This window comes from Hippocampus guttulatus, chromosome 11, assembly GCF_054856545.1.
Source record: "Hippocampus guttulatus isolate MCC_2025c chromosome 11, RoL_Hgut_1.0, whole genome shotgun sequence".
In the NCBI taxonomy this organism is placed as follows: Eukaryota; Metazoa; Chordata; class Actinopteri; order Syngnathiformes; family Syngnathidae; genus Hippocampus; species Hippocampus guttulatus.
In genome coordinates this window covers 17312656-17338231 of record NC_141271.1, presented here as the reverse complement: position 1 = coordinate 17338231, position 25576 = coordinate 17312656, and the positions used below count along the sequence as shown (strand labels likewise).

Here is a 25576-nt window from a genome sequence, read left to right as displayed (position 1 = left end):
ATATTTATCAGCGTTTTTTGGGGCGGGGGTTATAATTATCATTCTTCATATAATCCTTATTACTGTTTGAGGGTATCACAACCATACTCATAACAATCAGACAAAAACAAATGCAAATAAAGAAGAACGTTTTGAAAAGCAACGTGCCAGTGAAAGGGAAGTGTAGTGTACTATCTTAACGGCACTTGGTGTCTTTGGGACGTTACCGCGTACATACATACACGATCGGGGTGCAGACTTTAGGCTTGCATGTCTGCCTCAATTAATTATTACATTGGAAACACCTCGTGGCATTTACAGGGACTATGGGGCGTTCACACATTTCACCAAACTACACGACAGCCATTTTAAAATTTTACTTGCCATAGTATTTTTGGTTGATAGCATCTCGATAGCAATGAAGCTAATGCTGGTAGATTAGCACAGTTTTGCTAGGCCCGGACGGACGACAGCGGAGGACAACCATGAGACTTTTAAGGTTTCTGCGGAGCAGCGTTTCCATAGGGAGAGACGTAGACTACTATTCCAAATTCTCGCCCTCTCCTTTGTCCATGAAGCAATTTCTGGATTTTGGTAAGACGTGGAAACGTCACCTAAACAGGCTACCAACCTTTACAGTGCATGTTAATTGGAGGTCCTCGGTTTACGACGCAATTGCAGTTCCAAGTGTGGCGACTAATTTGTACGTCAATCGAAACGCGTTGTTTTCTCTTAATGCAGAAGTAACGTCGTAGTTACCGTAAATGTTTGTATGAAAAACACGTACTTCACGGATATGAGCCAATCATGCAAAAATCTGAAAGTACGGCGGCAAGTGAGCATGCCTTCTTGGGCCACTTTCTTTTAACCTCAAAATGTCAACTTAAATTTGGGACATACTGTACATATACAGTATCAGTCAGTATTGGTTAGTTTCTTCGCCGGGCCTTAAACACTTAACGTATTGAATTATCAACCTGGAAAACAGATGTTTCTGAAGTGCCTAATAAAGTGGCCAGCGGGGTTAATAATAGGTGTCCCCCTTCAACCCAGGTTCAGAAAATGCTTGTGAGAAAACGTCTTTCGCCTTCCTCAGGCAGGAGTTGCCTGTGAGGCTGGCAAACATCATGAAGGAGATCAACTTGTTGCCAGATAACTTACTAAGAACGCCATCCGTGCGCCTGGTACAGAGCTGGTATGCACATTTACGTTCAATTTGTCAAATCGGTTACATTTTCTTGAATTTTTTTTTTAACATTTTGGATTTATGTCTCTGTGGTAATGGACACGTTAATGTTTCATTTGTTTTAAAGTGCGCTGATCCATCAATTATTTAAATAAAGTGCCTGTAGAGATGCACGATATGGACTTCCGGTTGGATTTCAAGTGGCCCGAAATAAATTCCGGACTATGACACCGTTTGCTTCTTAGATAGTTTTCTAATTATATTTTCTACATACAGGTATGTTCAAAGTCTCCAGGAGATCCTCAAGTTCAAAGACAAAAATGCAGACGATGAGAAAGTGACATATGAGTATGTTTTCATTTCACGGACTTTCAATTCTCCCCACAACACTCCGTGTCCGTTGTAACACGCGCGTCCGCCGTCAGTTTCACAGATGCGGTGATCAAGATCGTAAATCGTCACAATGACGTCATTCCGACAATGGCGCAGGGGCTGGTGGAGTACAAGGAGACGCACGGTACCGACCCGGTGGTTAGTCAGAACGTACAGTACTTCCTGGACCGGTTCTACATGAGCAGGATCTCCATCCGTATGCTGCTCAACCAGCACAGTGAGCATTGATTATTAATCAATTTGAATATAAAAAAAATACGCTGGAATATTGCTGCTGAGAAATTTCACCAACAACACAAGTCGACATTTTAATCACAGATGCCATGACGTGTTCATAAATGTATTTTGATGCTGATTAAAAAAATGTTATTTGTCCTCGCACATCAGGGATTTTTTTTTAGATGGTTTTGATTTTTTTAAAAAGTTTGACCCATGATATGTGCGTTCCCAGCGCTCCTCTTTGGTGGCAAGGCGAAAGTTAATCCAGCTCACCCCAAACAAATCGGCAGCATTGACCCACACTGTCGAGTGAGTGAGGTTGTAAAAGGTGAGCACAATTCAATAATGGGGGTGGGGAGGGGAATAAAAAACGTTTGGCGCTGCTTTCACTTAAGTACTGATGCTTATTTTCCCTTTTAGATGCCTATGAAAATGCAAGAAACCTTTGTGACAGATATTACATGAACTCTCCGGAGCTTATACTGGAGGAATACAATGGTAACTATAAAAACCCCCCAAAAAAATTAGTGGTTCATGTCAGTCTTTGATATTGATGATCCGTGGTTGTATCTGACAGTCAAAGATAAGGAGAAACCCATCACCATGGTCTACGTCCCATCACACTTGTACCACATGGTGTTTGAATTATTCAAGGTAGGTTCTGCTTCGTGAACGGCGCTCGTTGCCAAAAGTTTAGCCGAACACGTCCCTCCCGTTTGCACATCTCCGCGACGTGTTTTTTCCGAGTGTAGAATGCCATGCGAGCCACCATGGAGCTGTACGGAGACACCACGCATCATCCTCCAATTCGTGTTCAGGTCGGTTTGGGAACTGAAGATCTGACGGTTAAGGTGAGTGGGCAATGGACATCATCGGTGTCTGCGTCTCAGGAGTCACTTTTTGAGGACATACGGTTGGGAGGAAAAAAAAAAGAATTAAATGCATCCCCTTAACGATAAACGGCGGGGCACCGTGCTCAGAAATCGTAAAGCGGCATCGTTGTTTCAAACAGGTGAGCGATCGCGGAGGAGGCGTTCCGTTGCGTAAGATCGACAGGCTCTTCACGTACACGTACTCCACTGCTCCGCGACCGAGCATCGACGGGTCCCAGGCTCCTCCTCTGGTGGGTCATCTCGATGTCCAAACAAGGGTCGGAAAGTGGCTGTATGGTTTTTGATTGGAAGGGCTTGATGGAACTGGAATCTCACCACTTCTCATTAATTAGGTTGAATGGTGTGGCATTAAAAAAGGTTTGGCGCTAGGTCATGAACCGATTGGTACGTACATGAATCAGAGGACCCAAATTGAGTTGGCAAATAAATGCACACGTTTTGGCCGGGACACACTCGGCATTCATATGAACAAAGACGTTTGCAGAGACGCAGTTGCATCTTAATGTTCATTTGACAGGATGGACTTTGAAGCACCTTCTGTCACTAATGCATGCAGTCAAACAGCCACAAGAGGGCGCCAGTGACTGGTATCAGCAACCTTCGCGATACTTTGAAATAAGGCCTGTATAGTGATCCCTCGCTTATCGCGGTTAATAGGGACCAGAACCCCCCGCGAAAGAGGAAAATTATTTTTTGGTAATGAATAATTTTGAAAAATCCCAGAGAAACTGAATCTGCAATACGTGAATCGCGAAGTAGCGAGGGATCACTGTATTCACCCGATACAGATTAGGCTCAGCACGTTTTGACAAAAGGGACATTTTTCCAATGGGACGCACTCTCTTCAGCAGTATTATGCGCAGTAACTCAACTCAAGTACTTGTTTCCATGCAGGCCGGTTATGGATATGGCTTACCCATCTCTCGACTTTACGCCCGCTACTTCCAAGGAGACCTGAAACTGTATTCTCTGGAGGGCTACGGGACTGACGCGGTCATCTACATCCGGGTAAAGTTCTCCATTCGTCTTGGCGTCTCCCGAACGAGGGGCGAGTCGGAAGCGTGACCCGGCTCCTTCTTCCTCAGGCGCTGTCCACCGAGTCCATCGAGAGGCTCCCGGTGTACAACAAGTCGGCATGGAAACACTACAAGACGATACACGAGGCCGACGACTGGTGCGTCCCGAGCCGAGAGCCCAAGGATATGACGACGTTTCGGCGGTTCTAGAAGGGAGACCGATGCCATCCCAAGTGTCGTTGTCAGGTGTGCATCTTTCCAAGTCTCTCTGTACACTATTTCGATATGTGGGGTGTGATCCATTTCATGGAGGGCATATTTGAAAGTGGGTCGGTTTGGTTGGCGTGGTTACGCTCATGTTTTTTAAAAAAGCAACTTTCGGATTCAACTCGGTTTTCGTGAAACCCCCTCACATTAAGTCGATCAAATTGACGTTGAAATGGCTCGGAAGCCCTTTGAGTATTTATTTGATATCGAGTAAGTGCTCAAACAGTTCAGTATCGCTGATATCAAAATAAAGTAGTACTCGGACCTCAAGCTGGATCTCAAAGATCTCGAACAAACACTCAAACCGGTTTCCCGTAAGTTTGTGTGTCTTATGTGCAATGTCAGATTTTAGGAGTTACTGTCATGTAATACGAGAACATGTTTTTAGGATGTTTCTGTTTAATTTTTTTTTTTAATCTCATATGGGGACTATTTTTGTGTTTTTAAAATGTGGTTACATATTTCGGGCAACAAACAAATCTCTTCAGCGTGTTACGATGGTTACGTGGTTGCAGAGATTCTTGTTATAGTTCATCGTCACTGTATGTTTTTGCGTTACCCATGTGTCACTTTTCCATGGAATACGTTTCATTTTCGTCATCGGGTTACAAAATGCTGATAAAAAGCATGTTTTTAAATCACCGTTATGGTCTTAGAAGAAGTCCATTTGCTTCTGCCGGTTTCGTATTGTACATTTGTTTTCCACCGTTTAATCAGAGCAATGTGTTTCAATCGACAATTTTCCATCTGTTCTCGTTCTGAGGTTGCCAACAAAACATTAGAACCTAAAAAAAAAAGGGGGGGGGGTCATGGGGGAAGAACAGTTCTCAAGTTTTGGCTAAAAATAAACTTTAGTCTGAGCTGCTGCAAACAAATGGGATCCATGCATTTCCTTTTCAACGTCACTGGTAATAAACTGCAGATTTTCATTCAGAGCAGTGAAAGTTATTTTAATAGAAAAGCTTATTTGACACAAAGCCGGAGAGGCACTCAAATTCTTGACTTTATTTAGTTTTTTGAACGACTGTACAGAGAGCGTCATTTGGTAGTACATTCTGAATGTCAAAGGACCCTTTCCACGATGAGCTGCTTCGGTAGTTTACGGGCCCTTGGTAGTTTACGATTGTTAATCGCGGTCGGCCGAGGCAAATCAGGACAGGAAACAATACTGTTTGAAATGTGTTTTATTGATTGTGTTTGTACCAAGAAGAGTTTCTCCAATTCCGAAAAATGAAAAGTTGGGTGAGGAACAGTCATCATTCCGACAGTCCTTATCCTAGGTACGTGTTTACCGTCCAGCGGACCTTGATCGCACTTTTTTTCTTTTTCCATGAACCATTATAAGCCCAACTCAACATTTACACATCGAGGGACTCGGCCTAACTATTCTACTTAGTAGAAAACATGAGATACTATAAAAACGAACTAGTGTATTTCAGTGAAAAAGTAAATGCAGATATTGGCGCATGTATCAAACAGATTTTATACATTTAAAATCTTGTCATTCATGGAAGCCTCAAAGACAAAATAGTGCTTTTCGACTTCACTGTACAATACAAAGCGTTGTACATAAAACAGCAACGTTATACTCGCAAAAAAATAGCACGACACGTTGGACTTCCATTAAAAAAAATGTGCATGATATCATATTTTATAATTATCACTCATAGCTTTATAGTGGTTAAAAAAAAAGTTTGGAGGCTTTCCTGCCACACACGCACAACGTTGAGGTTTTATGATTTTAAAAAAAAAAAGATTTTGAGTTAGTGTTATAATGCTGCAGGAAGATCAGGCGCTGAAGTATGAAAAAAAATAAAAAATCATAAGTGGCACCTTTGTCCGCTCAGTGTGGGCACATGACGGTGTGAGACGACATCATCAACATCTTTTTTTTTTTGTGGGAGCTACCTGGACCGGTTTCAGCAGACCGAGTCGGTATTGATGGGTAGCCGTCCACTTCGGCGGATCTCCTTCTCTCGTTTCTCTCGCTGCTTTTCCAGCTTCTCCTGGGCCTTGCGCATTTCCTTCAGCTTTTTCTTGATGGTGGAACGGTCGCTCTGACTGGACACCCCGAGCGCCTGAAGGAATCGGAATCGGATTAACTTGCGATTTGGTGCCATGGCAAAAACTACACTAGCAGATAAATATAACGATTGGTAGATCATTCATGGGTGGGTAAACGTTTGTGTTCGAGGGCCATGTTTGATTTTTTTAAAGAGACGAATGGGCTAGTTTTTTTTTTTAAATAATAAAATCACAAATAATGCAAAATATGACTCAAACAAGGCAGGGAACCCAGACGGCCACAAGATGGCAGTGTCGAGCAAGTCAATGGCCGACGAACCGATAGCACGGTTGCATGCTCCCCTCACGACAATATTCGGATTCAGGAATTTGCACCTTTAACTTGTCGCTGTCCAGCTGCAGAAGTTGCTGCCCGTCGACTCCCTTGGCGGTAAATTCAGCCGTGTACTGGTCCATGTTCATGCCCATTAACCAGTGACACACCTGTTGACCGGTCCAGTCAGCGACGGGACGGTTTTGCCACTGGTATTCCTTTCCCGCGGCAACTGGCTCATCATCCAGAGTCTACGAAGAGACAAAAGGTAATTTGGTCAGATTTAAATCAAATCTCTTCGAAGTTGAGTGCTCAACAGGAAGTCCTGGAATCCTTCCTTGAGTGTGATGTGTGATTCCAGGAGGGTGGGATGAGTGCCTATGTCATGCATGAGGTGCAAAAAAAAAAAAAAAAGGGATGCCAGTTGAAACCAAGACAGAATTTGGTTTCGAGACGATAGAAGACGAGTGCCACAAAACAAAACCACCACACATGCTCCTAAGACTACATGCTCCATGCTAGCTAGATGACCTACTCGTGTGCTAACAACAGTGAGATCGCACTGACATTCTAAGACGCAGTTAAGTTTTTTTTGGGGGGGGGGGGGTCCACCAGAACAAAGAGATGCTTAAACACCACTAAGCAGTCAGCCAAGCAGTCACATTGTCCCGTGGTCCAGCAATGTCAAAAAGAACAGAACGTGAAGCGCTAGTTCATGGCACACAACAAAAGCTAGGTTGACACTTGCATTAGCCAAACAAAACGGCTTGAAGACACACACTCACACACAGTTCTCTTCTATTTCCTCTCTATTCAGGGTTTAATGCCAGCTGTGTGGGGGGAGGGGCCCGAAAGAGCATGCTTTGCGAGTGTCCCCTTTCAGCCCCCATCAAGGCGTCCCACACAGCTTTTGTGACCGCGCAACAAGGAGAGCACTCACCTCGCTGGAAGAGAAGATTACAGTGTGTGAGCGCCCAGACAGATTGGGTTCAGTGACTAACCCAGAGATGTCTGAAGCGGGACCGGCGGGGTTACAATCATCTATGACTGACAAACTCTGGTGGGACAAGCGGAGAACAAGGAACGCATTTACAACACGAAACACATCAACAGTTCGTACGCCGGCTCAAAGCTACGGGCGGAAAGGACAGTGCGACGACTTCATCGTCATCATCATGGCGACACAAGATTGAAGCGTGGAGGCAAGACGGGTCACTCAGTCCTAGGGCTGAACCGCTTGCCTTTATTTGAACATAAGTCTCACCTATCGGAGCAAAAGCTTTATGCATAATCAATCGGATATCTTTTCTCGTGATACAGATGACTGTATCGCAATTCACAGATTTATTATTTTTCTTCCAAAAACTGTTCAGCCCTACGCAGCACTCATATCATTTTTCAGCTACATGAATCGAGTTACGGTTAAGTTCTAGAAATCGCTCTGCCACCAAAACTACGTCAACTTCTAAACTATGTCGAAGAGACAAAATACAAGTGGGGTCAATATCACTCAAGTGCCTTTGGCGTCCTTCTCGGAACCGCCGCCATCATGAGACTAATAAAACTCGTGAGATCTTACTACAAGCGGCCAGACACTTCATTTTTTTTAATGTTATTTTTTTTTATTAGATGTACGTCATTTTGGTGGTCCACCCTGTCATTGTGGGGTAAAAAAAAAAACCCTCAATGTCTAATTGCATGAGGAATACATTCTTACACTTGTGCTTCATCATTTTCCTCCACTCTGCCGTTGAGCAGAATCAGCTGATTGAAAAAAACCTTTCGGTTATTCTAAATGCTAACATTAGGAAAGAGGAAATTCAAATAAAAACCTCAACCGTTTTTTTTTTTTAAGCTATGAATGTGGAAGTCTCAAAGGCACTCGATGGTGATATTGACTCAGGTATGGGGTAATGTTAGCTCGAGTTTCTTGGAACAGATATTGAACTATTTTGTCACCCAAAAAACAAACAAACAAAAAACAGTGAGCTGCCTCCACTGCAAGCAAGGCCCAGAATCTATTTTTTTTGGGGGGGGACGGGCAGGAGCAAATCTTGAAATTCAACGATTGCCGTCACACTACCACATACCCATGACTAGGAAAGTAGTAATACAGTCGGCGAGGTCAAGGAAAGTCAACACTAGATTTGTTAGTAGCGCTCTAATGAGTCGACAAAAAAAAAAAAAAAAAGGGGGGCGGGGGGCATACTGTACCAAATCTAATGAGCGACTGAATAAAGACGACCAGGAGAGATTTGTCTGTTTGAAGGAAAACATGGTTGGTTCAGTCAGACGTGTGCATGGACGAAACTTGTTGTTACAGAGCTCGCCTTGGTTTCATGAAAAAATGTGACGGAAACACTTGTCAAAATGTACTCTCTGTGTGTGTGTGTGTTTATCTTTATGAGCAAGTGAGCGTGATGTGCGAGAGACAGCGAGAAAGACGGCCAGTAATTTGACTCAAGTCGTTTGAAGCGTTCCCCTTTTGCAACTGAGTGAAAAGTCACCCCGTTTTTTTTTTTTGTTTCCTGCTAAGCTCTCCGCGATGGCCAACATGTGGATCCACTTTTAGCGGCTTTTGCATAATGCAGCGTTATTTGGATACCAGGTCGGTAAGAGCAGATGTTTTGGAAGCGCGCACTCGTATTGCCCTTCGCGATGACGGTGGTTTTGTGTTTGAAACCGGAAAAAGGGATCAAGATTTTGGCTTTGGCTGCTGTTTTGTTAAGTGGAAATTCATGACATGAGAAAATAGTCCGCCGCATTAACTCTGCGATGGGTACAAATACCACGCTTGGGAGTGTGTGTGGGGGGGGGGGGGGGGATTGAGAATCAAAGCTCAATACCTTGTTCTTGCGCTCCTGGCTTGGCTCGGTGCCGTCAGCGTAATAGGGCAAGCTGCTGCTAGAGGAAGACGGCTCCCTGTCTCGGTCTTTCTCTTTGTCTCCGAACCAAGAGAAGGGCATACAGGTTGGGATGGAGGTCATGGAATCTGCGGGCGACAGGTTGCCGCCAGATTCTTCCAGTAACTCTGCCGACCCCCTGCACATAAGTGGAAGGGGAGGGGGGGAGAGATGACAATCGTTCATCAATATCACATGTTGGACCAGAACGATGGAAACTGGCGCTGATTTTAAACACCATCCTCAGTTTCATGACGTGTTACTCTCCTAATGCACGTCGACTGAATCTGTACCGAAATCGTCTCCCCCCAACGTTGAAGAAAATACAAATGGAATTCCCCTCTGTAGGAAAATGTCAGTCAGGTTGTTCCTTTTTCTCCAGAGCTCGATATTTACATTCTGCACCGGTAACAAAGAGTGAGATGGTTCCTTTTGTCACAGAATGAGCCTCTGGCGTCCCGATTTACATTCCGTGATGTCATTTGGACGGGTGGAAGCAGAATAAAATGTCTCTTCTGGAATGGGATTAAACATGCGATGATGTCGGAAAGAAAAAATACCTGCTGTCCAGAGACATCCTCATTGCCTCCTTGTCGTGTTTTCTTCCTTTGCCGCCCGACTTCCGCAGGCCCCTGGCACGGACGGACGCCATTGACCGATTAGATTTTGGATTAGGAAGTGCAGAGTGTTGACGAGGATGATCACAAAAATGTTGAGGAATTGTCGGAAAACATACCCAAAGTCAGGAAATCGTCTTTTGGGTTTTGTAGCCGATGCGGGTTCATTTAATTCATCTGCCCCCAAAAAAAAAAAAAAAAATAGATTCCCACGTCAACCGGTAACATGGCGACACAAACCTTTTGCTGTCCTTCATACCTTTGAGCACTTTTTCCTTGACTTTGGACTCTCTCTTTTTGACATTTTGCATACTTCCAGAAGGGGTTACTGGTGCCGCGATGTCATTTTGAGGGGACAAAGACAGACCTCCGCTGCTTTCAATACTGCCCCCCTGCGATGGCGATAAAGATGAAGACGGGCTGTTGGAGAGCTCAGCCTTGGCCTTCGGTTCCTCTTTTGTCTCATCCGCGTGTTCGTTCACGGGATAGAAGACGGGCACCGGCAGCGACAAGCTCTCCTGGATGGAGCTTCTTCGGGCAGGTTCCTGCTCCTCCCAGTCATCTTCCTCCTCCGTTTCCTTTCGGGACAATGTCGGTTATGTGCGAGCACAATGCAAGGAAGAGCAGATATAAATCTTTGGATCGACGGACAGATTCTTCTAAAGAACAGGAGGTGAATTCTCGCCAAACTTTCAGTTGAACCCGTTTGAAGGATTTCATTCGCTCCCTCATAATAACGTCGAGATTGCATTGTGCTCAGGTCGCAATCGGACATGACCGAGGGTACTCGTGGCCCACCTGTGAGCGGCTCGGGGAAACGGCGAGACTCTCCTTCAGTTTGCTTCGAGAGGGACGCTGACGTTTGGCCTTCTGGGCCAGCAGGCCTTTTGCTTTGTGCGCGCTGGTGTCCAACAGCTCCGTCTCGGGGACCAGCTCGTGCCAGTCTTCCTCTGCGGAAGAATGAAATTTAATTCTTTGAATTCTGAAATGTCCTCGTTATTACAGCCCCCCCCCCCCCCCCCCCCCCCCCCGTGTACCTGCGAGTGAGTCCACCGATTTGTTATCCGGGACCGGGGCTTGGAAGCTCAGGCGATCTTCGGCTGAGTTCTGGAGATCTACGCCCGGAGCTTCCCCAGACTCCAGGACGACTATCTGGAGACAAACGCCACCAAGTATGAATATCACTTTAGGTAGTTGGTTTCATGTACTGCGTAAACATGTTTTCAAGCTTGTGTGTGTGTGTGTGTGTTTTGGTCATTTCTTACCCTATTCTGCAAGCTCTCCAGCTGTTCTTTGTACAACTTTTCTTTTTCATCGATACTCTTCTTCAGCTCTTCCTCTTTTTTCACAAAATCGATTTCTCTGAAGAAGACGCAGTTAAAATGAAATGGCAAAGTGTAATTTAATAAATTTACTTTTCTGAGAATAACAAATTTAATTTATTTTATTTTCATAAATGTTAACAAAATTATTCTCTGTATTCTTTACGTCATATTATTTCCACTTAGTCGAGTGGCTTTCAATGTTATTTTAAATAACATTTGTTATTTTAAATAACTCGATAAAGAACTTATTTATTATGGTAGAGTTTTTAACCAATCATATTTCAAATAGGTTGTGTTGCCAGGTAAACTAAACTTGCTCGGGGAATTCAGATTAAACAGAACAGGCCCCTGTGCGCTGTAAATGAACGGGCACAGTCAACTTGCAATAGCCAATCAGATCACGAGTCTGCGTACCAGGGCCAGCTCGAAGGCCTTACGTCGACACCGGACGTGCGCGTTCGGTGATTGGATTAGCGCCTGCTAGAGGGAGCTGTTGCTGCATTTTGACCCAAAATGGCCGAAGGAGAAGACGTTGATCTGGTTGCAGGACTACTTTCTACACAATTTTCAAGACGGACCTTCCACTGGATTTACCAATTTAAGTTGTTTTACCAAGCCAGCGAGGAAACATCAGAGCACGGCTGGGCACTTACAAGGTACGGTGCGTTTAAAAACGTTTGGGGGCACTCGCGTAGATCTGCAGCTCAGTGAAGAGGCACTATATTGGTGAGTAAATGAATTTTATTTTACATTTCTTCTTATTTCGTTAGTATTAATGGTAACGAAATAAAATGACAAAGATACAAACATTTATCAAATAAATCAGCTCACCTGCAATTCGTTCGTGCAATCAGTTATTTGCTGTTGTATAGCCTATTCTCAAAATGCAAATGATCTGTTAACTTTATTTTCAAAGAATAGTTTGTTTTGTTATTGTGTGGTTGGTGTCTTATATGAAACTGCGACATTGCGCAATTTATTGGACAGACTTGTTAATGATCACACAGCGTAATTTGGGTGGCATTTTATTTAGTATTTTTTAAATCTTTATTTTTGACAGTGTCTGTAAATTTAGTTTCCTGCTCTTAATTGTGAATGCAGACTTGATGGTTTTAAATGCTCCTGAAATTAAGTGCTGCCTGACGAGCCTATATTGTGTTAATGTACTGTATGTGACATCACTGAAGGCCTAAGGTTGAAATGCACGGCCCGCCACTGGAAAGAGGGCTTGCATAATTCACTGCTGCATCTTTGGTTTGGGGGAAAAAAATGTGCTCAACTGTTTTAAGTATGAGGATAACTCACTTTATACCTTTAATGATTTGTGAATTCATTGAGGTATAAGTCCAGTTTCCTCCAGATGGCAAAATTGAGGTGAGTGTTTAGGGAGGGCCATTCATTTTTTTGACGCAGCCAGAAACTAATTGGCCATACAAAACCACTTGCAGGTAAATCAACGAGAAAAAAAAAAGAACAAGCCAACCTATGGGACAGCTCAACACAAACTCACTTCTGCTGGTAGTCTTTGAGAAGCTTCTTGGCTTTGTTATACTTCTTGTCCAACGTCTCATACTGGGTTTGGGTTTCTGCGAGCTGCTCGTTGATTGTCTTGCACAGAGCCTGAGTTTCCAGCCAATAACTCTCCAACTTGAGGATTTTCTCAGTGCTGTCCTCAAACTTTTGCTCCAGCGCAGACTCTCTGGCTTCCCACAGCGATTTGTCCTCTTCGGATTCCCTAAGCTGTGCAGACGACATACCAGTGTGTTATTTAAAAGCGACACATTCTTTCATGACCAATATTTCTTTTTTTTTTTTTTTTTGTCCATCATGCTACGTATTAGCGTACAGCGCTGCAACAAAAGAATGCCAGACTACTAGTTTTCAGTCCAGAGTGTCAACCAGTGCTTGTTGATTTGACTTGTGTTTACCTTTTCCTTCAGTTGATTAATTTCGGCTGCTGCAATGCTGTGTTTAAGCTGCAGCTATGGGAGCAGAGAATTACATTGGACATGATGATTAGGATATGCAATCATTGAACGTCTAAAAAAAAAAAAAAAAAAAAAACACACAAAATGTTGATCTCCATTTGGAATAACATTCCGGTAGAAATGTGGGTAAGGTGTACCTCTTTAAATTTGAAGGCCATCTGAGAGCTGTCCATATTAGTCGGCATAAACAAAGCCTCGGAATCGGGCAGCTCAAATACTTCGACTTTCCGCCCCGGAGAAAAATTGGAGCCAAGAATCCTTTCATTCACTGCGTCATCGTCCTCAAAGCGCTCCTCCTGAAATATGAGATCACGCATGGCATCACACACGGCAAACAAGAACACACCCTACGGGCCTCCGGGGAACATGCTTTGCATGTGTCAACAACACTCCCAGCGGCACAGTTCACCACAGTCCGGAAGTAAATTCTGGAACGATATCCAAACATCAGCAGGCTGGCACACACAAGGCTTACCCGGAGCTCCGTTGCACGTTTGCAGCAAGTCCACATCGACGAAACACTTTTCTGTCACAAGTTGAGCATGAAACGTGCTTTTTTTTTTTTTAACTCAACATTATGCTTCATTCATTCTTGCACTTATAAAGGTCGATGCCTGTGCTTGCCTGATCCCCAGAAAGCAAACATTCCACAAGTTGGGCAGACGGTCGGCAGCTGAGTGAACACCTTGAAAACTGGGCTTGCGCTTACGCAGCTGCTCCTTTCCTCATTCGCCCACAAAGCGACTGGATTTTGCAGGAGGAATACGGATGAAGTGGGCTTTCTACGGATTCCGACTAGTTGACTCACCTCCTCTGTGGAATGTTCATAAGGATCATCCAGGTGATGCTGCTGCTGCTGCTCTTGGTGATGGTGGTTCCTCTCCTGCTCGAGTGTCTCGCTGATGAGGCGGGCCACCTCGCTCTGTGTCCCCGGCTTTTCCCGACCAATCAGAAACCTGTTTGCGACAAGGTGGGAATATCGTCAAGATACCTTCCACGTGAGCCGATCGCACGTCATTTGGAACGTGGGCCGGACGAAGGCCTCGGGGGGCCGGGGGGGCGCTAACCTCACGGTGCCTTTGGTGTTCTTGAGAACTGTTGCTGCAAAGAGTTGGGTGACACCCACCAGACTGACGCCATCCACCTCCACGATCTGGTCATTCACCTGAATGCTAAAACAGAAAAGACGGGGAATGAAAATATGCTCGCGCAGCAAAGAGAGGAACGGCGCTCAAACAATTATGAGCATGCACGGTACGAAAAGGCCCAGGAAACACAGGAAGTGAGATTCTTTTTGTTTGCTTTCTTGAGAGGCTATAAATAGAAGTGGTTATTTGTGTTTTATGGGTCTCGAGGCCCCTACTAAAAGTACTAAGGGGTGAGCTGTGAGGTCATTCAAGCATGATGCTGGAGACACAACGTGAACGTTTTGACCCACCGTCCATCTTTCTCAGCTGCTCCCTGCTCTGTTATGGTTTTTACGAAAATGCCGAGCTTCTCCAGTCCCTGGTCAGCTCCCACTCCCATTCCGATGATGCTGATGCCGAGGCCGTTGTCCCCTAGACGCACACAAATTACAAAAGTAAAAAAAAAAAAAAGTTTTAATTTAAAATTATTTTTTAAATGCGCAAGGCTTCGACACGATGAGAAGCATTCGCACTCTGCGATGATGATTACCGTATTTTCCGCACTAAAAGGCGCACCTAAAAGCCTTCCATTTTCTTAAAAGCTCACAGCGCACCTTAAAATCCGATGCACCTTTTGTACGGGCATTACGGTAATATTTCGACCCCAAAATGGCTCCTTGCTCGAGACATGTTGACAACGCAGAGTTCAAACTTAAGGCGATCGATTGAACACGGAAATAGAGCTGCGGCAAGAGAGTTCAACATTAACGAGTCAATGTCATACCTCGCTGTTGGTTAAGTGAACCGTGTCGCTGCTTTATTCAATAAGTTTTACTGGCATCTGATTGTTCTGTTGGCGTTTCCTTGAGCGTAGCTTCATCTAGTGGATGCATTGTGGATTGCGTCTTATAATGCGCACCGCATTATAAGACCTAATGTATGGGGAAAAAAAAAGACAAAATAGGCCATTCGTTGAAGGTGCGCCTCATAATCCAGTGCGCCTTTTAGTGTGGAAAATACGGTATGTTTGGAATATGGAATTTGATGGATCTGGCAACATTTTAGCTGAAAAATGGAAAGTTTCCACCCCGAGCTTCGCTGAGCAGCTTCAAGTAAAAACTACTCCTGAAATGGCCTCGTTGTTGATGACTCAAAGCCAATTTGCTTCGGTGTCATTGCGATCACCTTTCTCAATTTCCACCGGGAAGACATCCATCTTCTCCACTCGCTTCTCCAGCTCATATTCAGCAGACGCCGAAACGGGGTCCACGTCATCGTTGCGCCGATCGTATTCCTCATTGGAGAAGGTACTGAAGACCTGCGAGGGGCAACACATACGCCGCTTACAGGTGACACGAAACGGCCGCAACAAGGCAACAACGCGCACGTGATGATGCGTGCGTGTGCAAATCTTATCATGGCTATGAAAAGTCGCCATCTCGAGAGCAGAGGACTCCTCGCATTCCAAAGATAAGCATGAAATGAATCTGATCATAGTTTCTAATAAGCGCTGTGCTTTTCAGCCAGGCCCCCGTAAAGCTCCGACAGGGCCCCTTTTGGCTTTTTTTGTTTTTTATGTGGTTAGAATTATAAGTCTACTCTACACACTCCGCAGTATGGCAGAGCACTTGCAAAGGGGAGAAAGTAGGACACAGCTGGGGCGAGCTAAGGAGCGGATATCATAGGGAACCAATTCTCCAAGACAAGTGTTAGCGCTGTCTTATCCCAAAAAAGAAAAAGTGAGTAGTCAAGAGAGGGGGAAAAAAAAATATTCCACACTCTCCATCCAAATGGGCAAGTGCTGCACACTCGGCTTCGATATTATAGCAATCAGATGTGTTGATTTAGAAATTCGATAGCAATTCTGTGTTGTTACTTTTTTTTGGTGGGGGGGGGGTATAAAAGTAAAAGTTAACGGAACATTTGACGTTATCTGAGCTTTATATCATGTTAAAGTCATTCCTTCTGGGAGGATTCTACCTGACGGGCACAAAAAAAACAAATAAGCAACCCAGGAAAAAGATCGAGTGATCAATTTAATTGGCAAAAATTCTAAATATTGAAGATTAAATATTGGAAAAAAAATAATGCGTTGGATTGATTGTATTTATTGTATGGAATTGAAATCTTGTGTCAGTGAACTTCGGATTGTCTGGCGGTCGCGTAGCGGCCATGGATTCAAGTCATTAAAACAAGCATTGAATTCAAGATGCTGAAGAAATCTGAGGTGAAAGGTCATATTGGTAACGCTCAGCCCTTCACACCGATGTCCTCATGGCTCATCATTGATCCCTTCACTAAGCACTGAGGTCTGCGACCGGTTTCGATTGATATTAAAATCAACTGTGACTGATGAGATCAAAACCCGAACCACAAAAAAAAAAAAGAATTAACATAATTTGGGATTGCTCCCATTATACAGTGGCCACCTAACTCATAAGTGTGGTTAACTTAATTTAAAAAAAAAAGTATGACAACAAAAGGGTGTGATTAATTGCCAATTAAAAAAAAGAAATAAAAGTAGCATGACAACTTGACATAATCACGTCAAAAAAACTGTCTGACCTGATATCCTCATTGGCTTGCCAAGACTTGAACGATCAGCCTCGACTAGTTTTCACCTTACAGCATGAAGCAGTGGAGCGGTGGATTCTAATACATTTCTTTGCCACCCAAATAAAGTTCAAATAGGGGTCATGAGACAGTCACGCTAACCTCGGCATTTCTTCCAAAACTCCACCCAATTGCCAGCCATTTGTCGTCACCTCAGATGTGGATGCACGCACAAAACCGTACCCTAAAATTATAACCGCCGCCCATCTTTGCCTCACCTCCCTCCCTACAACAGAATGCCGGTGCGGGAAATGAGCGAGCAGCCGCGAGGAAAGCAAACGAGAGAAAAATAGGTGGGTTGACCACAGGGGCGGAGAAGCTGCTCATCGAAGCAGAACACGACTTATCAACGTCCCGTCAGCTGCAAGAGCTCACGCTAACCCAGACGTGGCAGCCCGGTGCGGAACACAGCATTAAAAAAAAAAAGTACACTACATACTCTTGGTCAACCAACTATTTATGCTCGAGGTAAAGCGTAAAAAGGTGGAAAACAAACAAAAAAGACCAGCGCGCCATCACAAAGTCACATTTTCAAAAGAATAGGCAACTTGAGCAGGCTCAATGGGTTTTGCTTATAAACTCCCGCACAATCTGCTTTTGTTCACGGAGTTCACGTGTAAGACGCTCATATTTGTCTCCGATCGCAACATCAAACAGGTCCGCTCAAATTTGAATGCAATGAATCCCTAAAACCTTACCTAAGAGACTTTGATGAATAACCGTTTCCTCATTCCCGACAATACCTCGTGTACACGCGCAACAGAGCATATAAAATCCCAGCGGGCCAATACGAATACCCGCGTGCTGCCATAACGCTTCGGTCTTTATCCCTGTGCTGCTGACTGCGTTAATCAATCAATAACTTGGGAGGGTTTGTCAAAGTCAGGCCGCAAAAAAACTGCAGTCGCGTACAAACCGCTACGCTAAACAAATACCTTCCGCTCTGAGAAGCTCTCTTGCAATACGGGCGAACCTTTGAACCCCAGATTTAACGCGGGAGAAATTCAGCACATTATTTCCGGATCAAACAGTATGTTTATATGATACAAAAAAATGTTGACAGGTTTTTTTTTTAGTTTTTTTTTTTACTCACTGACTATGCGGCTCCATGTTGATTTCTCTGATTCATAAGTGACCGATAAACTTTTGCCGTGACAGTGGGTATCATTTTCGGATATCTTAACTCATTCAGTACCAGCCAATTCTGGACCAAGTCTGAAAAGACGTTTAAAAACGTCTTTGGGAGTGAATGAGTTAAAAACACACCGCACATAAATTACTACTAATCCCATCCGTTCACAAAACAATTCTTTCTTTCTCTGGTACGAGGACTTGGGTTACGCTGGGACCTAATCCTGCTTTGGGACACAACCAGAACGTAACTCCTTCCTGCCAGTGAGCGGGCTTGCACGAGCACGAATTTGCTCACTTTTTCCTTTCCCAACTTGTGAACCCGGCCTGAGGGAACGACCGAGTAAACAATGTTATGTTCAATGCAACTTGGGGCAACTCGTCAGACTCGAATGGGTAGACCTCAAAATGTATCCATCTTCGCAAGTTGTCACAAATCAAACCCCCCCCTGACGACAAAAGACGTGCAGTAACCAACATTTTCCTTTCACTACCTTATTTTTATTTTTTATTTTTTTTGCCGTGATCGTGCCAAGCTGCGGGTTTCCAGCCGCGTCAGAGCGCATGTGTCAGTTTTGTGACGCAGGAATGATAAACCAAAAATCAAGCTTGCAAAAGACAGCTTAAAACCTTTGCCAGTCGCATCCCTTTGCACAAAGTTCTCTGGTGTTCTGGAGCTTGGGCAAAGTTCAAAATCTAGCTAACTGTTGTCGACTTAAAAAAAAACAAAAAAAACGATCAACTATGTCGTTGCTTGCAAAACTTTTGTTTGTGTGCCCTCCAGTGGGTCAGCCTCTCATCCTCTCTCCCAGGACCCCCCCTGCCAGGACGACTGAGAAAGTAGAGAATCCGCACCCGGAGATAACGGCACATTTTCGGGCCTGGATAAACAAAATGTTCACAGCCGCGTTGGATTGCACTACAATTATTTCTTTTTCCCTTGTTTGATGAAAAATGCTGATTAGGAAACATAAAGGAGGGGTTGAGGGGGGGGGGGGGTCCGGGCTGTGACAATAACAAAACAGATTACACCCAATGGAAATGGACTTTTGAAACAGAAAGACACACACATAAATGCTTCTATTCCTCCGACGAGCGTGACTACGCAAATATGAAAAAGCAGTTCTGGTACAATTAACTCATTCACTCCCAAAGACGTTTTTAAACGTCTTTTCAGACTTGGTCAAGAATTGGCTGGTACTGAATGAGTTAAAAACTCGCCAACCCTTTGCCTCGATAGTCCACTCGTCAGAATTTCAGATAAGCAGTCATTCTAATTTGTAAGTCAATGAAAAAAATAGTTTTCAATGAATTTTAGCGTGTCCGCGTGTCGAGTGACTTGGTGTGACTTGTGCATAAATGTGCTGATGATGTTTCCTTAACGCGTGTTCGCTAAAGCGATCGAACGTGCAACGGCAGTTGGATTGATCCTTGACGACGTGCGGAGGCATCGCAATATGTCCCCCTATCTTGCGATGCTAGGCTATATTAAACGGACCAACAAAAATACGTTAGCATTTGTTGGAGATTGTCATCATGCCGTTGTGGCACATGTTGCATTTAGAACAAGGAAAAGTCTGAAGTGATCCCAAACTTTGGACAGTGTCTGACTTTGACAGCCTCTTTCCTGTTGGCTTGCCACCACCACCACGCCAACTTTGATTTTGCTTCAAGCTTCTTATCCAAACAAATTATTTTTATTTTTATTTTTTTTCCAAATTAATCATTGCAGTCCAAGAGGAAAAAAAAAAATCCCACTCAGACAATTATTGGAGTCAAATATAAAAGGCCATGTTGAGCAATGTTTTGGGCACACAATGATTACGTAGCCTGTCGGCAACATCAAATGCGTTCTTACCAGAATGGGATCTGTGGAAAACTTGATTTTCCTCTTGGGTGGCGACCCCTCTTCATCAGACAGTCCTGGGACCTCATAACAGTCATCATACCCCCTGTACATTTCCTCCTCCTCCTCATTTTCATCTTCTTCCTCCTCCTCTTCTTCTTCCTCTTCTTCTTCCAGGAGGACCTGGTCTACATCCTTGTCATCCACAAAGGCTGCATTCTCGATACCATAAACCGGGGCTCCGTTCACGACCATCTTTTGACCCCGCTGCGCCTCAAGCTCCCCGTCCTCGCGCTCATCATCTTTGTCCACATGCCGCACTTTGATTCCGCGTCGTCCGTCGCTATCTAAGACGGAGTCCGCCGCTTTCGTTCTGGCCGAGCCCCCCGCCGCGGTGTGATCGGGAGAGTTCGTATTCCGTTTTTCCGCTTGACATTTAGTCGTTTGAGCATCCGATAGGCGTTTGTCTCTTTGCGTAACAAACACATTGTCGTCAACATCTTCATCCTCATTTTCCTCACTCCCCGAAGATTCATTCTGAACCACGACGAGCTCGGCTCGAACCACGCCCGCTCCTCTGGAGTCGATCGACGAGGTCTTGCCGGTTGTCTTTTGCCTGGTGGGGCCTTTCATTGAACCGTTGTTACTTTGGGCCTTCTCGGTGGATGCGGGGGCCGAATTACAAGGCTTGCTTTTATCCCCAACGACAGATGTCTGACACGGTCCATCCGCGGACGACGAGCGTCGCTTGGGGCCACGGCTGACCGGGCTCGTCGGCTCTGGCGACGGGCGTTTGGGAACGGCGTCGGTTGTGGGAGAAATTGATTTGTGAGCTGCGTGAGTCACCGGGAATGCAGATTTAAGTCCACTACTTGACCCCGAGGACGCGTTCAGGGCACATGTCGAATTCGACGTGTTCTTGTTGGCGCCATCGGCTCCAGGTGAAGCGTTAGCGGCTTCTTTAACAGAAGTGGCTTTGTGGGAGCTGCCTTTTGTCGGAGGGCTGTGGAGTGAGTGTTCACTCGTACCGTCTGATTTCACCGTCATTGTCCCCACTTTGGCAGCTGCTCCGTTGTTATGCTCCGAGTCGGGCCCGGCCATAAAATTCTCCAACCGTTTTGACACGGGCCCCGCATTTAGTGACACTCTAGGCGCATTCTTTTTTTCATGATCGGCTTCCGCTCGGCATTTCACTCCCGATGTAGAAGAGTGCTCGGGTTTGAAAGTCTCCGAAGATCCCGATGCCCTCCGTGCGGTTTTCCCCTCATCAGACGCACTTCCGAGAGACAGACGGTTGACTACTCTGTTTGGCGAGTGCTTGTCAGCCACGGGCTGCTCGGCGATGCCCCTCTCAAATATTTTCCTAGTCACGGAAAACTTCTCTGCCAAAGCCACTTTGTCGATCTCCACATCCTCCCCTTTGGGAGTTTTATCTAAATTGAGAGATTCTGGGCTTGTCAGGCTGTTGAAGTTAACTCTATGTGAGCCGACTGGAACTTGTTGCTTCGGTGGAGTCACCTGGGGAACATCGGACTTCAAAGCTGCTTTCACATCTTGCTGTTGCTCTTCTTGCTGCTGGCCGTCCATCTGCAGGAATATGTTCTTGATCTTGTTAACCCTGGTACCAAAGGGCCTCCCCCGGGAGTCCTCACGGCCGTCGCTGGAACCATTTGCGTACGCCTTGGCGGCACCTTCTGATTTTGAGCCATCAAAAGAGCATTTGATAGCATGGAAGTCAGACTTGTATGCATTTCTGTGGGGGGAGGCGCTCCTCAGGGTCCTCTCACTTCCTTTACTCTCTGCTTGGATCATGTTGGCGTGTATTTTTTTTTCTCTCTTTCCTGACTTTCAATTCAAAAGATACTTGGCGGTGAATTAAGTCTTCACCTCAACACAGCCATGTCATGGGTCCGCCGGAGCTTTTTTCGATTAAACACACATGGCGAGGGCATCTGAGGAGGGGGAAATATAAAGTTAGGTACTTTAACAGTCGAACATTTATGGAGAAAATACCAATTGTGAAATGACCTTTTTGTACATAAAATATCACTGAGTGTATAACATCTTGCGGAATGTGACTTTTTTTTGGTCTTGTTAAGACTACCTTTTTCTGTTTTATGAAACTACCTTAGTCTTTGTTTTTTAAATGGAATGACAAATCAACACCTTGAATCGTGTGTTTACTATTTTTCTGTTGTGTATCTTCCGTTGAGCATGTTAATTTTTTTTTAGATGTTGTGTATGTTCTTGGTTAGTTTTATGAGACACTTCAGTACAAAAGACGATCGATAAATACCGCGAGTTTAAAAAATAAATAAAAAACAGAGCGGAAATGATGTCTCGAACTCCCCGAGAAGGCGCACAATTCTCCAATTAATATGCGAGACGTGTTTTTCTACTGACAAATCGAGTAAAATATTCCCGAAAGTATCTTTTAATATTGGGTCACGTTCGGCAATCGTTAACGATCGGTGCATTTTTGGGCTATCTTACGAAGCCTTTTGTCACTTTGGTTAGCTTTGCGCGAATCGATTGTTATCTGCTGCAGAAGCTAAAGTCCTAACTTTGCAAGCAACAACTTTATCCATTAGTCGTCAAACTCGTTTTGATGGTAGTAATAATGTAGACGTGTAAGTTTCTGGGCCACTCGTTCAATGTATCCGACGCTCATTGAACAAGTCACGAAGAGTGTGCGCGTATGCTTGTACATGCGCGTGTAGTTTCCACCCCGAACATTCACAAAAAAAAATAATAATAAATAAAGGCAAAACCGATTCCGCGGAAAGACAAACGAACCGAAACAACTCTCACCTCCGATTCGTTTCATGGCGTGAGGCGCCGAAAGCTCGCCCACGACGTCGCCGTTTAACCGCGTCAAAGTTGTCCCTTCTCCCAGCTCAGCGCCATCATTCCCCGAAACGTCGCCCTGCCTCCTCGCTCTCCCAGCAGACCTGTCGGCGGGCTCCCGCGCGCGTACGCGCGCGCGGGGGTGGCGGTGGCGGCGGCGACGGGGTAAGGAGTGCCTCGGGAGCGCGCGCGCATTCCAGGACAGAACCCGCTACAGGACTACTCGACTGTACTCTGCCTGCTTAGGTCTTCCAACTCGATTTTCTCTCCTGAAACACGACGACTTGCCACCCAAAGCGTGGGCAGTTGTTTTTTTTAAACTGTACGTACAAGAAAAATCCCCCCACCCCCATCAGAGGAGTGGGAAAGTACTGTACCCAAGTCCAGATAGTTGTGTAAAAAGTTAAACTACTGTGGTGCAAGTCAACTTACTGATCCATTTTGACAGCTTTGCTCACAAAATAGTTTCCCCCCTTTATTAACTTCATGAACTACTGAGACTCTCTTCGAAAGTAAAAGGACCAATAACCTACTTGTGTGTGTGTGGGGGGGGGGGGTGGATGCTCAATCACTCATCCTTTGTTTTGTTTTTTTGTTGACTGGGTTTCTGATCAAAAGATGAAGATCAGGCTAAAGTTCAGACTTTTATTTCAGGCTTTTTACATCAAGATGTGCTCAACAAATCGCGACAGAGTACCTTTTGTTTGAAGCCATCCACTTTTCAAATAAGCAAAAATATTGGAACGGACATCAAATGAATCTGAGGAGAGTAACATTTTATAACCTTTGTACTTGCAATAGTGAAATCAAGCCGGCCATCTGTTGAGTTTATCAGACTGTCTCATTCTTCATTTGAAATGTTTTTTCCAGGCCTCTACTGCAGCCTCTTCCAGTTCTTGTTAGTTTCTGGGGGGTTTCTCCCTTTAGTCTCCTCTTCAGAAGGTGAAAGACATGCCCAATATGGTTAAAAATATGGTGATTGACGTGGCCAGTCTCATACCTTCTGCTTTTTCGCCTGTTAAAGTCCCTTGTTATGTTTGCATTGTGCTTTGGGTCATTGTCTTGTTGCACGTTGAAGCGGATTTACATTGGGACAGGAGAAGAGAGCCGATTCTCTTTTTCGTTCATGGATACTACAGCTTCTTGTTGCTTTCAAGTTTAGCTTGTAGCAGACGTGCGCATATTGCAACGTGACATCTTTGATCCACTGGTCAAAAGGACACTTTGAATCGCTCCTCTTTCATCTATAACTGCTTCAAACAACAAAGTGAATGGAGGAAAAGTGGTTGAGATGGCACGGCTGTGTTGTGTTGTATTATTTTGTCCTTTTATGGTAAGTGTTCTTTTGATGGCGGCGCGGGCACCCGCAGCGGCTCCTCTTGTTGTCTGTTTACGAGGGAGGAAATTTGTGCACATTTGACAATAAAGTTGTACTTGACTTGACTTGATGATAAAGCTTCTACTGATTACACTGAATGCTCTTTTCTGTAATTTGTCAGAGGAAATGTTTTTGTAGACTTCAAAATTCATTCTGTGAATTACATAAAAAAATGAGCCCATTCCAGAAGCAGCCGTGCAAGTCCAAACCATGACATTACCTCCACCATGTTCAATCGATAGTCAACGGCCCTTTGGTGGCTGAGAACCTACTTTGTAAAAATAGCAGCCAATCAAAATGTAAATTTAAATTATTTATTCGATTAAATATTTAGTCCCATCTGAACCTTTAGTAAAAAGACAGCAAAATAGCTCAGCATTGTTGGGGGCTTATGCAACAACATTCATAATGGGCTTGTGTGCTAAAAGTGTCATAACCAGATGGTGATCTATTTAGCAGCCTTTTTTTTACAGGGCATGTCCACTGTTTCAATCCCTCAAGGTTTTATCTAATCTGCATATTTAATTGCAAAATTCATGAAATATGGATCCCTCATCCCATCTCTTCCCAAAATACATTTTCACTTCAAGTGAGTATTATTGTCATTGTATTGAGTTTGCTAGTAGTAAAAGATTGTGGAAACAGTACTTGTTTTTTAACCCTGTTTCAGCCCATCAAAGTTGTAAATGAGTTTCTCGAATAGCCAGCCGGACGTCTCTGGAAAAAGCTCAATTTTGAGGCATTTCCGTTGGTTTTATCTGACCTCTCATTCCATTTGAGACAAGCATGGCTGATAGGGTGAGAGAATTATATAACGCATTAAAACTGCTCATCTGTACATTATTTTTCAATGTGAATTGTGTTTTTGGATTACTGTGGCCATTGTTCTCGTCCCATTTTAATGTAGATTCAACCCTTGAAGCCACCATTGGGACTTGAGCTGTCAGGAATGAGAGGAAAGCATCCGAGCAGCGTCACTTATCGCTGTTCTAAACAACATTTCCGTTGGACTTTAGACCAACTCCTCTCCAACAGGACATGTAAATAAATAAATGTTTTAAAAATGAGTACGGCACCAGCATTGTAAACCTCTAATTAGATCCAATTCACAAGTTGCACGATTTTTAATTGGATCCTTCAAAAACAAAATAATGACGTCAGCGTCTACGAAGTCACGATGGCCGAGAGGTTAAGGCGTTGGACTCGAAATCCAATGGGGTTTCCCCGCACAGGTTCGAACCCTGTTCGTGACGATTTCATCTTTGGATACCACGAGTGATGAAAAAACGGACATTTTGTAGAAATAATGTGATGATCGCCATGGCAAAATACCAAACTTTCAAACATGGCGAATCATTTATACTGGTTTGTTTTTCTAAGCGCAGCATTTGAAAATGCATCTATACAGTCAATCTACCTTTCTGACAGCGTTTAAAAAAATATTTTTTTACAGTTAAAGACATCATCTAGTATCTTTCCAAGCGGGATGAATCTAATACAAATGCCACGT

The 25576-nt window shown here is 44.3% G+C and overlaps 2 protein-coding genes and 1 non-coding gene across 6 annotated transcripts; 2 read left to right on the top strand and 1 right to left on the bottom strand.

Moving 5' to 3' along the window:
* Positions 1–198: 198 nt before the first annotated feature.
* pdk1 (pyruvate dehydrogenase kinase, isozyme 1) lies at positions 199–4886 on the top strand. The gene is made up of 11 exons (XM_086123502.1): positions 199–573; positions 1033–1174; positions 1442–1513; positions 1591–1775; positions 2010–2105; positions 2198–2275; positions 2355–2431; positions 2530–2628; positions 2790–2900; positions 3565–3678; positions 3756–4886. Exons 1-11 carry the CDS (start codon positions 465–467, stop codon positions 3894–3896), a joined length of 1224 nt encoding a protein of 407 aa, XP_085979628.1. The 5' UTR covers positions 199–464; the 3' UTR covers positions 3897–4886.
* A 235-nt stretch (positions 4887–5121) lies between these two features.
* Positions 5122–22800, bottom strand: ppp1r9ala (protein phosphatase 1 regulatory subunit 9A-like A). Of its 4 annotated transcripts, XM_086123491.1 has the most exons (20): positions 22653–22800; positions 19854–21793; positions 15437–15569; positions 14563–14683; positions 14192–14296; positions 13933–14080; positions 13262–13420; positions 13065–13118; positions 12647–12876; positions 11077–11173; positions 10849–10963; positions 10610–10761; positions 10071–10389; positions 9931–9988; positions 9755–9826; positions 9138–9333; positions 8506–8550; positions 7232–7348; positions 6354–6542; positions 5122–6031 (listed from the first exon to the last, which is right to left on the bottom strand). In XM_086123491.1, exons 2-20 carry the CDS (start codon positions 21651–21653, stop codon positions 5873–5875), a joined length of 4269 nt encoding a protein of 1422 aa, XP_085979617.1. In that variant the 5' UTR covers positions 21654–21793; positions 22653–22800; the 3' UTR covers positions 5122–5872. The 4 variants fall into 4 exon arrangements, with proteins under 4 accessions (XP_085979617.1, XP_085979619.1, XP_085979618.1 ...); XM_086123493.1 differs by lacking the exon at positions 7232–7348; XM_086123492.1 differs by lacking the exon at positions 8506–8550.
* A 2437-nt stretch (positions 22801–25237) lies between these two features.
* trnas-cga (transfer RNA serine (anticodon CGA)) lies at positions 25238–25319 on the top strand. Its single transcript has one exon. It is a non-coding gene; the product is annotated as a tRNA-Ser (tRNA).
* Positions 25320–25576: the final 257 nt, after the last annotated feature.

What these genes read in the sequence shown, in the direction of transcription:
- ppp1r9ala (XM_086123491.1), bottom strand. Translation starts at nt 21,653, where the DNA reads ATGATCCAAGCAGAGAGTAAAGGAAGTGAGAGGACCCTGAGGAGCGCC. An exon ending in TTTCCCCGAGCCGCTCACAG is followed by an intron (nt 10,390 to 10,609) that starts GTGGGCCACGAG and finishes TTGTCCCGAAAG; the next exon opens with GAAACGGAGGAGGAAGATGA. An exon ending in GCCAGGAGCGCAAGAACAAG is followed by an intron (nt 8,551 to 9,137) that starts GTATTGAGCTTT and finishes TCCTTCAAACAG; the next exon opens with ACAAATCTCTCCTGGTCGTC.
- pdk1 (XM_086123502.1), top strand. Translation starts at nt 465, where the DNA reads ATGAGACTTTTAAGGTTTCTGCGGAGCAGCGTTTCCATAGGGAGAGAC. An exon ending in TATGCTGCTCAACCAGCACA is followed by an intron (nt 1,776 to 2,009) that starts GTGAGCATTGAT and finishes GTGCGTTCCCAG; the next exon opens with CGCTCCTCTTTGGTGGCAAG. An exon ending in AGTGAGTGAGGTTGTAAAAG is followed by an intron (nt 2,106 to 2,197) that starts GTGAGCACAATT and finishes TTTCCCTTTTAG; the next exon opens with ATGCCTATGAAAATGCAAGA.